Source organism: Lineus longissimus, chromosome 8 (assembly GCF_910592395.1).
Source record: "Lineus longissimus chromosome 8, tnLinLong1.2, whole genome shotgun sequence".
NCBI classification, from domain to species: domain Eukaryota; kingdom Metazoa; phylum Nemertea; class Pilidiophora; order Heteronemertea; family Lineidae; genus Lineus; species Lineus longissimus.
Window position 1 is genome coordinate 11,177,284 of NC_088315.1, and position 14,166 is coordinate 11,191,449.

The 14,166-nt window shown below is 40.6% G+C and overlaps 1 protein-coding gene across 1 annotated transcript; it reads right to left on the reverse strand.

Moving 5' to 3' along the window:
- Positions 1-395: 395 nt before the first annotated feature.
- Positions 396-13,387, reverse strand: LOC135492617 (leucine-rich repeat-containing protein 15-like). Its single transcript, XM_064779173.1, has 3 exons — positions 13,366-13,387; positions 5,178-5,203; positions 396-3,086 (listed from the first exon to the last, which is right to left on the reverse strand). The coding sequence occupies exons 1-3, from the start codon at positions 13,385-13,387 to the stop codon at positions 954-956; spliced, it is 2,181 nt and encodes a 726-aa protein (XP_064635243.1). The 3' UTR covers positions 396-953.
- Between the last annotated feature and the right edge of the window lie 779 nt (positions 13,388-14,166).

A 14,166-nucleotide genomic window follows, 5' to 3' on the forward strand; every position in this document is an offset into this window, starting at 1 on the left:
CGTGGATTGAAAATAACATTAACTTTAGTTCAGCAGGTCAACAGGTACAGGCTGTTCCAATCATCCCCCTACAGCCAGCTGTTCAACAGGTAATGTTAGCCACCCCACAGGGAGTGGAGGTAATTGATTAAGCCCCTGCATAACTAAACAGCTATGACTTGGCTTCTGTGAGTCGTAAGGAGAATTGACAGTGTCCGATTAAAAATCCCTCATTACTGCTCCGCTGAAGTAAATTTCCGAAAATAAACACAACGTTGCATCAGGATAACATATCACCTGCAAACGTGCAAAATTTCGAGACGAAACACTACCCCCAAATGGCACTTTATCGAGCCGCCTTATAGTAGTATGATATAGATACCCTACAGTAGATATATGCCTGTACAAAACTTGTTCAGGGTCAACTTCCTGGATGGTATCCTGCCCGGGCTGCATGTACAAGTATGCAGCGTTCAGAAAGAGCATGTATATTTCGCCATCATTCACTCCTGGGTAGGGAGAAGCAAGTAGGGTCAAGTGCCTCGCTTAAGGACACAAAGACGAAACAGTGGTGATCCTGGCGAGAGAGGAATCGGGATTCCAACCGAAGAGCTGTCCCTGTACGCCCCACCGCTGAGTGTTAAATCTAGCTTTTGAAGTGTTAAATTTAACACGCTTTTTCTTAGCGCGCAGGAATATGGATGATTACATAAATGTGCATGTGCCCAAGGATAAAAGCTGCATGTCTGCAACGAAAGCGCCATCTGAAGTTAGTAATAACCCCACTCACTAGAATGGATTCAGGGATAAGGTTCAAGAATGTCGATCATGGCTGATGAAGTTGAACCTCGGGTCCCAATTCCGTGGAGTCAGGTGGTTGAGGGGCGGGGTAGAATTACGTCTCGTGGTTCATTTCTGGAAGAGGCTCTGTGTTATCTCGGCTACATATCATGTTTGCTGTATCTGCCTTTAATCTAATCGGGTCGAGTATCTTTAAGGACAAGCCGCAAACGCTTCCAAAATTGTTGTCTCTCGCGTTGCACACTGGTTCGCTTCGTCTCAGGCCATTCTAAGCAAGGGCAGTGCATCCTGAGTAATTCTTTGGGAAGGTCTTTTTTCTTCATCCCCATCAACACAAGGACGAACTTCGAAAGGTTTTCAACACCGCTATTTGCGGACATCTCCGGCCAATGATTCTTTAGGAGATCTTCTGTCACGATGACGACGAAGTGAATGACACCAAAGCCGTATTCCTTGACCTGTTTCCACAAAGGTATGTAATCGGGACCTGCTGCCCACTGTAGCGTCACCCTCAAGGGGTGACCGTACAGTTTCTCCTCGATATACTGGTCCACCCATCTCTTTACATCCTGCTCATTCATATTGTAAAGGATATATGCTTCTGTCCTCCCTCTTGGAAGTGAGCTTATCCCGCACAGGCCGGATGGAACAAGACGACTGCGCTCAGTGGCGGCTGCTTCTGCCTCTTCATCTGCTCGAGGCGTAAGGCGTCTCTCCAACAACCAGTGTTGAATGTTCACTCGATTACAATAAAGGATCATTGCAACTGAACAGACCAGAACCACCAAACCAATGATAGCTACCAGAGCTATCAGAGGGACGTATGGGCTGCACTGCCACCAGTAAGGATTATAATCTCTCACCCGTTTCCCGTACATGGAAACTGGTCCACTACATGTGAGAGTATCCAGTTCGTTCATGCCATTTTCCCGTATCCATCTGGAAAAACCCAGCAGCTGACATTCACAGGAAAAAGAATTTCCTCTAAGAATGACTTCCGTATTACCACGGCTAAACCGTGATAAGGCTCCTGTCTCGATGTACATTATTCTGTTAGATGACAAGTCCAGGGTTCCACTTCCAAGTTTTGGTAACGATTCTTTAAGAACGTAACCAAGGCTATTATCCCGCAGGAGAAGATAATTCAGACTTTTAAGGTTCTTTAAAATGGGTAAATAGTTATTGGTCAGTTGTGACGATTGCATCTCCAAGGTTGTCAAAGATTGCACTTGGTTTCCAAAGAATACCGATAAATTCTCTTTATCTATTCCTGTCCAATCGATTCGGGGGAACTCGAAGTACAATTTTTGTAAACGTTTAAGACCAGCAAACAAATATGGCGATGGTTTAAAGCTTTGTGATCTTTGACCCTTCAGAGACAATGCTAGTAAGTTTTTCAGATCACTTAAAGTCCCATCCTCAACACAATATAACGAATTTGACGACAGACCAAGCCAATGCAGGTTCCCAAGGCCCCTAAACATGCCGTTAGTTAAATGTCCAATCTTATTGTAATTCATTCCTAGTTTTGACAGATTATCAAGCCCTTCAAATGATCCGGGAGTAATCCACGTAATTTGGTTGTAAGACAAGTAAAGGTTCCTAAGCTTCTTCAATCCATTGAAGATCCTTCCAGTTATCACACCTATCTTATTTTCCATTAAATTTAATTTCAATAATTTCTTAAGATCGCCGAAAGAATTATCCGCAACTGAATGGATTTTATTTCGAATCAACTCAAGGTCGGCGAGGTTCCTGAGTCCTTTGAATGTGCCGTTAGTTACCGAAAGTAGTTTGTTGTTGTCTAACATCAATATAGACAAGCTCTCAAGATCTTTGAAAGATCCGTCCGGAATCGAGCTGATTTGGTTGAAACGGAGATCAAGCTTCAATAATTTCCTCAACCCTTTAAAAGTTTCATTGGTTAGCACACGGATTTGGTTACCAAACAATGACAATTCAGTTAGGTTTTCAGGCGTCTGAAAAGTATATGGCGCTATCCTGACTAGCCCACACTCAGATATCCACAAGTTCTTTAAGTTGGCGTTGTTGGGAAAGCAGGATTGGTTCAGTTCAACCGCCTCCTGGGGCTGACAGGACTGGACAGTAATTTTCACTAGGTCCTTCCCGAGGTCGGAGATTGCTGCAAGGATTTCGTGGAACGGAGCACGTCGGCAGGTGAGTGTCTTCCCGTCCGTTTCCGAGGTTACTACCTGGCACCCATCAGGAATGTTGGTTTCACCTACAGCCCCTGTCCGAGAACGGAGTGGAAGAATTGCAATCAACCAGACAAACGCACACCACACCTGAAATACAATCACGTTTGCTTTAAAGATTACGACACACAACGTCACATACGTATGATATACACAAAGTGAAAGGGTTAAGAACTAAGCGGTCGGCAGCCAAGTCACCTTCGGTGAAGTTTGAATGTTTGATCTCTGTGACCTTGAAACGTCGGTCAAATCAAAAACTCTGTTACGGGTATTATGTCCGAGAATCAACAGTACAAATTTCAGTCAAATTTTAAAGATGACCAGAAAGTAAGTCAAATTTCGATCTCGATGGCGAGCGATGGGGCAGGCGTTCGCTTTGGCATTTCGGGGGATTTGCGAAAACTCACTGTTGATCTACTCTTCAAGGCCACGGAGGTCAAATGACGTAAATTGGCATAGGCCTATGGTACGTTTCTTACCCGCAATGACTATTGACCGTATGCTTGGTACACATGTACCCTAAGTCAGGAGATCTCAAGGACCGATATTCGGCCACTCCGCTGATTCATTACTTGACCACTAGAGGGCCAAATTGGAAACCAGAAAAAATCATGTCCGTATCATCTCCATTTTTTCTTAAAGATGCGTGTACATGTAATAAGGAAACACTAACTGTAGTATTATCAAGTATAAATCAGATTCAACTGAACACTCAAAACTGCTTTGTAGGCCACTAAAACCAGTATTTTTGTAAAGTCTGTTGTTGTCCCACTTGATAATGAATGAGTGGCACTTTTTTTCGAGGTCGTTGCCATGGTAGCGGCCATAACTGCTATAAAATTAAAGTAATTCCCGAAATCAGTCACTTTTTTATGAGGCAATTATAAATCTAGGTTAGATATCTGTCAGGCATGTGACGACGTTATAAAGTTTGACGGTCATGCACCTGTATAGAGATCAATACGTGGTTGCACCATACCAGTTGAATGGTATTTTCCATTTAAGATATAATTTTTCTAAAATTGAGAATAAGGTGTGTTTAAATTGAAGAAAATGATGAAGTTTCAGTCCAATTAGCTTACTTATGCAGTTTTCAGTCTCCATTCACCCCGTAGTGGTGAAAAAGCTGACTAGCGGGTTAAAAGCCGTCAAAAATCACCCCCCTAACTTCAGATCCCCAAACCCTGAAATTATCATGCATAATGTTAACCGGGCAATACACACATCTGGAACAGCAAGGAAGGATTTTACTAATAAACCACAACTTCGGCAAATCCAAAGTTTATTTTACAGAACAAATGGCGAAAGCCATACACTACATTACAGTGTATACATACATACCAATAATCAATAACTACTAGAGCAGTACAGCAAAGTCTCAAGTTCCCTACCACAGAGGACAACTTCACAATGACGTCTCCTGACTGACTTTACAGTACTTTAAGCACAACAACAAAGTAGCTACTCATAGTGGCTCCTAACCTGCTTTACAGTAGCAGTCACACTCACGGGGACCTGCCTCAAGGAACAATTTAATGCAGCTGACAGTGGAACGGACCCTGCCAGCCACAGAGTACCTCTAAGACATACTCCTCCCTAGATTGGTGGAGTGAGGATTGGCTGCAAAGGGTCTTGGCCTTTAAAACCCACAGCAGTCAATCCCCTGGTCCCAGACATGAGGAAACCAGTAAACTAATGTACTCTCTCCATGCTGGCATATACAGAAAGATCAACAGCAACACTTCAATGAACTCCGACCAGAATCCATTACCACACAGGAGGTTATGCCAAACTTTATATGATTTTTGTAGAACAAGAAATAAAGCATCTTCACACCGTCTGATGGCGCCATAGCGCGGACAAAGGACGAACTAAACTGAAGTCAGTCTGACATGAACCACGCCTAGAATTAACCACTTTATCTCTGCCAGCACACCAGAATAAATGCCTGAAGGCTACTAGAGTTCTTCTAGCTCATGTACATGACCTCAGAATTAACCATTTCAGCCAAAATCACCCGTGGCCAGAGAATGCAACTCGGCCCACACACAAGGTTTCAGCTCGGATTCTGTCAATTTCACACGGCGACCAACACGGTCACAAACTCATCTTTTCTGGTCCAACTGGCAATAGTCAACCATCGCACTGACAATATATATGGTCTTTATACACTTATCTTACGAAATATTGTGACACATAAGTCTTACCTGTAACAACAAGGAAGGATTTTACTAATAAACCACAACTTCGACAAATCCAAAGTTTATTCTACAGAAAAATGGCGAAAGCAACTTTGCGTGATTCCCAGCGCGGAAAATGTGTGAACCACGTGATCTCAGCCCGTGCTTTAAAAAGTGAGCCCCCCCCCCCATTTTTCCATGCGGTTTATTCCTACTACTCCACAATAACGTACAACGAAAATTTCATGATTTGACAGGCTAGGATAGGTCTATTTGACTTTGAAAGCGTTCCTCCCGGATAACGTCTCGGAAAAAGTTATGATTATGTAGAAAGTACCGTTTTAAAAGGAAAACGGCTTAAAACTTTATTACAGGTACGTGGCCTGACAGATGACGTGGTCATATTTTATCATAACCTGGTGATGTTTACATTCCTCGACTTTTTTTATGATGCAGCCAGATACAAGTGTATTGTTTCAAGTGTGAAGGGTTGGGCACTGTGGTAATGTTTTCTTGGGCCTATGGGCCAAGTGTGAAAAAAGATGAAGTTCCTGTTGACAAATTAGCAGGCAATGGTGCTAATTTCAGAAACAAATCTTTCCCGTGTGTGAAGTTGTACATTACCTCAAAAATGGGACCCTTAAAAGGACCCCCGAGTAGTAAAGGGTTAAAAAGTTGATGTCAATAAAGTTTGATTTCAGATATTTTACCAATTTATTACTTGATCTCCCCACGCCAAAATACCATGGCAAAAGGAAGTACATGTATAACCAACAAAAACGGCCAAAATTTAGGGAAATGGCCATCACAATATAACGTGTCAAAAATGTAGAGGATTTTATGTAATAAAGCACTGACCCAAAGGTGGATTCAATATTGCACATTAGAGAGCCATTTGAAAATACGATTTTGCTATTTTTCTCAAAACCCGGGAAATATCACTTACTTCCTGCTGTCATTGCAAGGCAGAATAAATCATGTCGACTTGGGTATCAAAACGAAGGTCTATAAGAGTACTTTTAAAACATGGCATAGCTTTGGCTCCATTGTAAAACCCTGGGAACCTTCCCTCAAGGGATGGTAAAAAAGGGCAACAGTGCCTTTGACACTTGGAAAGAAACTGTTTCAATCAACAGTACTCGCATAGACCTTGACTTAACATAAGAAAATTGCAAAGTCCAAGTGTATTTATCATTTGATATAATTAATCAAACAGCAACGTTTGATGTTTAATTGTACAACACTTTTCCTCTTGATGAGTAACTAATGTGCAGACAAAATGGAGATATGAGGGTTAAAAACTGTAGTGGGAATTAAGTGCAAAAGAACACTGATTAAAAGTCCAAAAGAAAATAAATTCTCTTTCGACATAGTCATGTATACCACCAAAAACAGATTAGTTAAAAAAAACATTAACTTAAAAACAAGAAATATAGCCTTTCCATCGGCAGCTGTAGATCAGGCACCAGGCTACCGATTCAGACAATTATTGTACCACTGAGCTGTATTTACTCTCTACTACACAATGGCATTTACATCTTGGTCTTTCAGTTAAGCAAATTATCACCACGTTGCATTGTATGTACAGCTGTTTTTACAACTCAGCCAATTTTGAGGCAATGGTCCTGTTGTGTTCTTTTATCCCCCTATGTGCCGCTAGTGTACACACACATGAAGAAGTAATGAGTGTCGCCATGGTAGAGCTTAGGCCAATCCAGTGGGTGGGTTGTAATGTGGAAATTAGCAATAATAGCTCACAGTGTATATTTTTCCTTCCGGATTTAATTGTTTTCCACTGCAATGTGGATTACTTTGATTTGTATCTCTGGTAAAATCTTAAACTGCACTGAAAATGACATCTGCCAATTTCTACTGAAGTGACATGATCAGACATTATGCTTACGTCCTATTGACAAGACGTATTACAAAACGTTATTTATTATTATGACATACCCTGACCTGGGATTTTAGAATTTTAGAACTGTTCTCTTCAGGGACAACTCTACTGAGGATGATTGAACCAACAAAGCAATTTTCAATGACTAAAAAAACAAGGCTATTTACTCTGTTTCATTTGTAAAGAACATGTGACTATGTTATAATCAATTTCAGCAACAAGCACCTACTGTGATTACTGGAGTACCTGTCAAAGATGGGCTTTAAGAGGCAGAGATACTGGGTGCATTTTTCTGAAAATTTTACAAGTCCGAAACCTGAAACATGAAATAAAATAAATAATGCTCCTTGCTAACTTATATCAAAAATATATCTGGGTTCAGTAACAAATATTGACTTTATAAAACAGTCTTTCAGGTTGACAAATCTTCCTAATAATGAGAAACAAAGGAATATTTTGGTGAAATGGATAAGCAAACCTGTTGACTTTTCTCTGCCCAAAACCATATCAATGCGTGAATAAGGGTTATTGCTAGGGCAAGCTGGTATTTTGCAGAAGAAATCGCCTACATGTAGATAGTTTATGAGTAAAATGGTGATTTTATTTGCAGCTCTTTCAATTTTTCTGATGGGCTTGATCATGAGGTTTTGAAAGGAACCAGTTTTGGATCCACCTTGCACTGAAGGACAATGTACAGACATGGGCATCGGCCTACACATTTATACTAGTATATTAAAGTATATGGCAAATCTGTGGCCTTTCCAGGAATTTTATTAGATAATCCTGAAGTATGGTGACTTAACGGTTTATGCCTGTTTCGCCTATTCCTGTTTCGCCTATTCCAGTTCCGCCTATTCCTGTTTCGCCTATTCCTGTTTCGCCTATTTCCTACAATACCCTACAATAAATCGACTCTCCCAGGGGGAACCTTAGGGATCATGTCCATTTTATGGGGAAATGTGAGGGGACAATTGGATGATGTTAACGATGTGATGACAATTTGACTAATCAAATGCCATCAATTTTGTTAACAAACCATGCCATGACCGTTTTTAAAGAGTCATCTTGAAAGCGGTGACAGTCCGGGACTTATTTGACCATATGACCATACTGACACACAGTAAAAACTAGAGTAAAGTAGTCGCTTATTTTATAAAAACAGGAATTCATGAGTTTTTGATAAAAATACATAATTTAATAAAAAATAACAAATTTGAGCAGAGCCCTGCTTGGCTGCTAGGTCCCGATCAGATTTTAAATGTAGAACAAGCTGAGATCCTTGGAGTCAACTTTACTGCTGGTCTTACGGGGGGCTCTCATGTCGAGAGAAGGGTCTCGGCCGCACGCTGTAGAGTTTACAGCTTACTCCAGAACGGGATGTGTTATCCAGGTTTATCTAGTGAGGTAAAAACGTTTTTATGGAACAGTACTGTCCGACCCATTCTTACATATGGTTGTCACTTTTTATATTTGCGTAGTTTGGAGAGGCAAATTCTCGAAAGATTCCAGAGCAACCAAGTTAAACGCCTCTTGGGTCTTCCTAAGAGAAGCCATCATTCCAAGCTACTGGAAGCCCTTGGAATTGAAAGTATTAGCAACAGCATCAATGATTCAAAGTGTTCTCTCTTCAAACGAATCTTCCGGCATGATTCCCCCGCCAGAGCCCTGAACTGTGTTCTTTTGGCAAAGTGGGCCTCTGGTGCCGGGTGCATAAAGGGCACCCTTCTGGATTCTGTGATCGATCTCGGTGTGGCGCCCGCCTCCCTAGCGTTCTCTCCTCGGTGTCGCTCGGCTGACCGTTCGGTTGTCCCTGCTGCGGAGGATGGGATTGTGGACTCATTACACGGTCTCCTCCTCAGCAGCGGGTACGACACGAGGGGTTCGGCTGAGCACACCATGGTGAGATTGCTCACACGGGCTTTTTAATTCAATCTGTTAGGTTATACCATGGTGGCATTATAATTTTATATTTTATTACTTATATTTATAATGCCTCCATGGTTATACCCGGTACATTTAGTTTTAAATTTGTAAAGTATTGACTGAACTTGTTAGGTTGTACATTGTAGTTTTAAACCTGTAAAATATTTGATTCTCCTTTACTGGAGGTTTTAATAATAAATAAATAAAATAAATAAAAATACTGTACATTCTCATAATTATTTAATCAAAATCAGCTGTAAAACCCATGTCATAGTAAAGAACAATGTATCTATAGGTATTCTTTCTGTTACGAAGCTAGTTACTGACTAAGACAAAAAAAGAGAATCCACAATATAAAATGCAGGCCTAATAAACCTTAATCAAATCTAATGAAAGGGTAAAACTGTCTTACTATTTTATTTCTTGCCTTTTAAAATAAGCTTAAACATAAGCCGATGTAAGCTATGTATAATTTTCCAAAGTTATTCCGAATAATACTGAAATAATTGACATGTCGCTGAATCCATTATTTCAGACTTTATTCTAAATGACAGCCTTTAACACTATAGTAAGGGACGGTTCATATTCCTACGTCTGTGGGGAGGTTAGCAATACATTTGAATAGGCGAAACAGGAATAGGCGAAACAGGAATTAGGCGAAACAGGAATAGGCGAAACAGGAAGTAGGCGAAACAGGAAGTAGGCCAATCAGGAATAGGCGAATAAGGAATTAGGCGAAACAGGAATAGGCGGAACAGGAATAGGCGGAACAGGAATAGTCGAAACAGGAATACACCGACTTAACAGCCAGCATGGCCAAGAACAGCTATGTAAGAGCTTGGTGAAATGAAATTCATATTACATGACTTGTCCATTCATCGATGGTTTGCAAAGCTTTATGCCACTTGTATAGCTTATTAGGCCCACCAGCAATTTTGGTGGTGTGACCTCACAGCAAGTTGGTGGGAGGAGTTATGTATGTTGGTTTAATGGTATATACGCAAATCAATCTTGGTTTAGTGGTATATACGCAAATCAATCTGAGCACGCTCTATTGGAATATTTTGGCACTTTGTACTCCTCATGACCATCACACTCACTCACGACAGGCAGTTTGGGCCAAAAACAGATATGCATGATGTCTCCTAGGGCAGAGTTTCTTAACTATTGTTTAAATTTCCCTGTTCGGCTATAAGGGGAGAGCATTAGCGTCATTTTGAGACTCTAACAATTACAATCCTCCAAAAACTGCGACCGCCAGGTAGGGATTGAAAAGTGGCAATTTCATTCAAAAATTGAGGAAATCCAAGTTAGAGGGTTTTTTTAACTAACCTGTTTTTGATACCACCTATATGGGAGAACGGTTTCGACACTATGCGTTAAAAAGTTTGGAGATTAAATGAAATTATCGGTTGTTTTGGACATAAAAATGATGAAAATTTGGACATTAAGTACATGTATGTGTCGGTGAAAAAGTTTCGACATTATGCGTCGGTTTCGACATCATCGGTTGTAACAGGCCGCGTTTCGATGCCTGCGGAATTTGATTACATCCATGGCTACTTTTAAACTACACATAAATCTAAACGATGTACAATTTGTATTTGTATTCCTATTTTTTTTGAAGATGCATTTCCTCTAATTCAGGGAAGACGAGTTGTCAGGAATGCGCGCATGGCGTATACATGTAACAGCCAAGGCCTAATCCTGAAATCCTTTGTTTCTAATACCGGGAAACTAAGGTATGGACCCCCCCCCCCGTTTCATAACAAGGAGGACATTAAAACAGAAACAACTAAAAGTTTAATACCCGTCAGGTTGCTGCCACTGTGACTAGTGTATTGATGGGTTTTGCTCCAATGCCGACTGGTCCTTTCCATCGTACATCACACATGCCAAGCCCACTTAGATCCCGCCTCTTGCAAACAGGGCTTAAAACATGACTCCTCTTAAAGCCTGCAGCGCACTAGCCACCAACCATCGGCGTTCACAGGCGTTTTTTGCCGCAAGAGTCCTGAATGCCTGAAAAATCCCTAGTCCGCTACGAACGACGTCGGCGAACGCGACTTGACGCCACTTGCCGCAACTAAACGCCAAATATCTAACAAGTTTGATTTTTGACGCGTGTCGCCGCGCTTGAACGCAAGAAGATGTCTCACTAGCCGGTGAGGAGGCCAGGCCTACCTACCTCCAAAAATGACGCGACGTCATTTCATGCATACCCCTGTTCCAGCGGCTGTAGACTTGGTAGTATCAAATACATCTGGCTAAGTTTCAACGTTGTCTAGACATACAGTCATGCATAGACTGATGCAGCACAATGCATGAGACACCCTGTATGTTAAGGCAAATTTGTAAAATTTCACCTTTATGCCTTATAATTTCAAGATTAACAAGGATGGTGAAAAAAAAATTTCATACACATCTACTCATCACCTTGAGAAAGCCAACTGACGACTATTTCAATCTTTTATATAAAAATAGGCTGTCGTTGCGGCTTTTGTTTGAGTTTTTTGCCCTCGAAAGTTTACCTTGAGAACATGTGCAATCTCACAGGAACCAGTCGATGTCAACATCCTGTTGACTTATAAATTTCATGCGGGGCCTGCTCACCGCGTAAGTGCACAGAAGAAACTGGTATTTTTCTCAAATAATCGTCAGAGCTTCCCCTTCACAAAAAACATCGGACATTTACATTTGAATACGTAGCAATAGAGATAGAGTAGGCCCATCTGTATTCATGGTAATCACTCGAGATTGAAAAACTAGTTTTTTGGCCGACCTGATCACCACTGGCTAGTGAGACCAGAAGCCAGGTGTGCTACGGATGGCCGCCTGACTTGGCGTCGGCGGCGAGGCTATGGTCAATCAGCTTGCGTCTTAATGTCACATGATTTCAAAATGGCAGCCTAAATTGGGGGAAAAGACGCTACTGGACGCCAATTCTGGGCAAGTGTGCTCTGACCGGGATCCACTGGCCGCCAACTTTGGCGCCGAGAGGCGTCAGCCGAACGCTTCTTGTCGCCAAAGTTGGCGGCTAGTGTGCTGCAGACTTTACGGAGTAAGTATGTATCGAGTGAAAAGGTCTGATATTGTCAGGATAACTTAGATCCGTTCTAAATTACCTGACGCGAATACATGACGTTGCCTCCTTCGAGTACAACTGTGGCTTCAGATGAACAGTCCATAACAATTGCACGAGGCTTCCAACTGAAGCCAATTGGTAATAACTGATCGACAGGACTATTATTTAGACTACGAAATTGCTGTAGCTCAGACATGTTTTGTCATGTCACCACATGTATCATGTATGAAGGCTAACCGTGGCATCCCCAAGACATGTCTCGTTTTTGTCCATCCATTATTTCAAGTCGCTCAGATACATTGGTAACAACAGACCTGGTCTCTGAAAGTTCGAAGGTCATAGTCAGCTGAATCTATTTGAACACACACGTGAGCACATGATTCATGGACCATTTCATCCTGCCAGTGGCAGTTTTGCTAGATAAAGAACTGTGAGAAAAAATCTTAGATTTACAACAACCCTATCACAGGTGATCATTGGAATCTCATTATTTAAGCACATTTGGAATTTTGCAAGGTCCTATTACTGGTAAGAAACATGCTATAAAAATTTGTTGGCTTTGGGCCCAGGATGCTACTTTTTGGTACTTTGGCAGTTTTCTAACACAACAAGTAAGTTCTTTGAGAAAATGTTAGTGGTTCCTTAAGATATGCAGTATCTCAAATCAGATGTTTCTTATGTGCAATGTGCACTGCCTTGGAGTGTATACCAGTAAATATAGATCCATACTTTTAATTGGGAACAAGATTTACATAAATTTTGCCACTCTATTTTATTGCTTTTCTCATGGTCTCATCGAAAAGTAAAGCATACCATTGGAAAGAAAAAGTCTTCCAAAAGTTAGCAGAAGAATCTTCCGAAAATGTATTTTCCAATGAGATGAATTGGCATGTTAACTTTTTTGTAAATGATCGATGTTCCCAATCAAGTGTATAGATCTATAGTATGGCTCTGACTTTGGCTCTACGGAAAGAACAGTTAACTCCCTTTGACTGTGAGATTTCATGCAGATTGAGTTGATTTCAAAAAGGTAGAGGACCTGTAAAAACATGTAAAATGTTCATTGTTTGATTTATGGCAGTGATGTCTTAATGTTGGTACAATCGGGTAGTACTTTATTCCCATTGTCAATGATGTTGTTTTTTGGCTCATAATATTGTCTATCGGTCTGTCAACAATGGTGGCTATTTACTTACTCTTGAATCTAGAAAGTTGAAACTTTGTGTGTGGATGTCTTATGACCACTTAATTTGACATACCAAAAATTATCGCACTTTGACTTACCTTCTGGGATACGGGCAACCATCTTTAATAACCGTATTTTGTCAATATCATATGAAAACTGATGGCAGTGTATTCCTAATACTAGTATCTAATTTGTGCCAAAATCTGTCAAAATAATCTTAATCACCATGAAAATTTGAAATGCCAATCTCGATCTCCACTGTGTTCATATCCACTTTTAATATTTGTTGCCAAATCACAGGGGGGCTAAAATTGTGAAGTTTTATTCGACTCTAGTCATATTGTGTTTGGAGAGAATGTTAGTACTGGTTTCAGTGTAATATCTTTAATCAAGTGATATTGCCCAACTTTGTGATCATATTGCAATGGTACTTTTCATCCATTTTGTCCAATATAGAAAAAATAATATCGCTTGTGGGTGTATACATAAATTCAAAATGTACATGTATAAAAAATGGTAAGCATGTATTTTATCAAGAAGTCTTGATACACTGATTTATATGATATAGGACACATTCTTTTTTTAAGATATATGGAGAAAAAAAAACTATATTCTGGGGGGGGGGGGGGTCTAGGCGAGGAAAGGACAAAATTACCCGTGTAATGAAGAGATTAATATTGCACATATTATCACTGTTATTGATATTCATTCATATACATGTACATTACCTTGTTATAATTTATATCCATAGGTGGACATTAAATTGTATGTTGTTTAGTACAAGGTGTTTTGTGATATAAATCTTTTTTTGTTATTTGAATTGTTATGCTGTCAAGCAAATACTTGAAACTGACATGGGCCAATGAATTTCTATTCAGAGAGGGAGCGCAATTTGTGTA

Bases quoted from the DNA above. Each gene is read 5' to 3' on its own strand.
- LOC135492617 (XM_064779173.1), bottom strand. From the start codon at position 13,387: ATGGTTGCCCGTATCCCAGAAG. The intron at 5,204-13,365 runs GTAAGTCAAAGT...TTGTTGTTACAG, and splicing joins GGTTGCCCGTATCCCAGAAG to GTAAGACTTATGTGTCACAA. The intron at 3,087-5,177 runs GTAAGATAAGTG...ATTGTATTTCAG, and splicing joins CTTATGTGTCACAATATTTC to GTGTGGTGTGCGTTTGTCTG.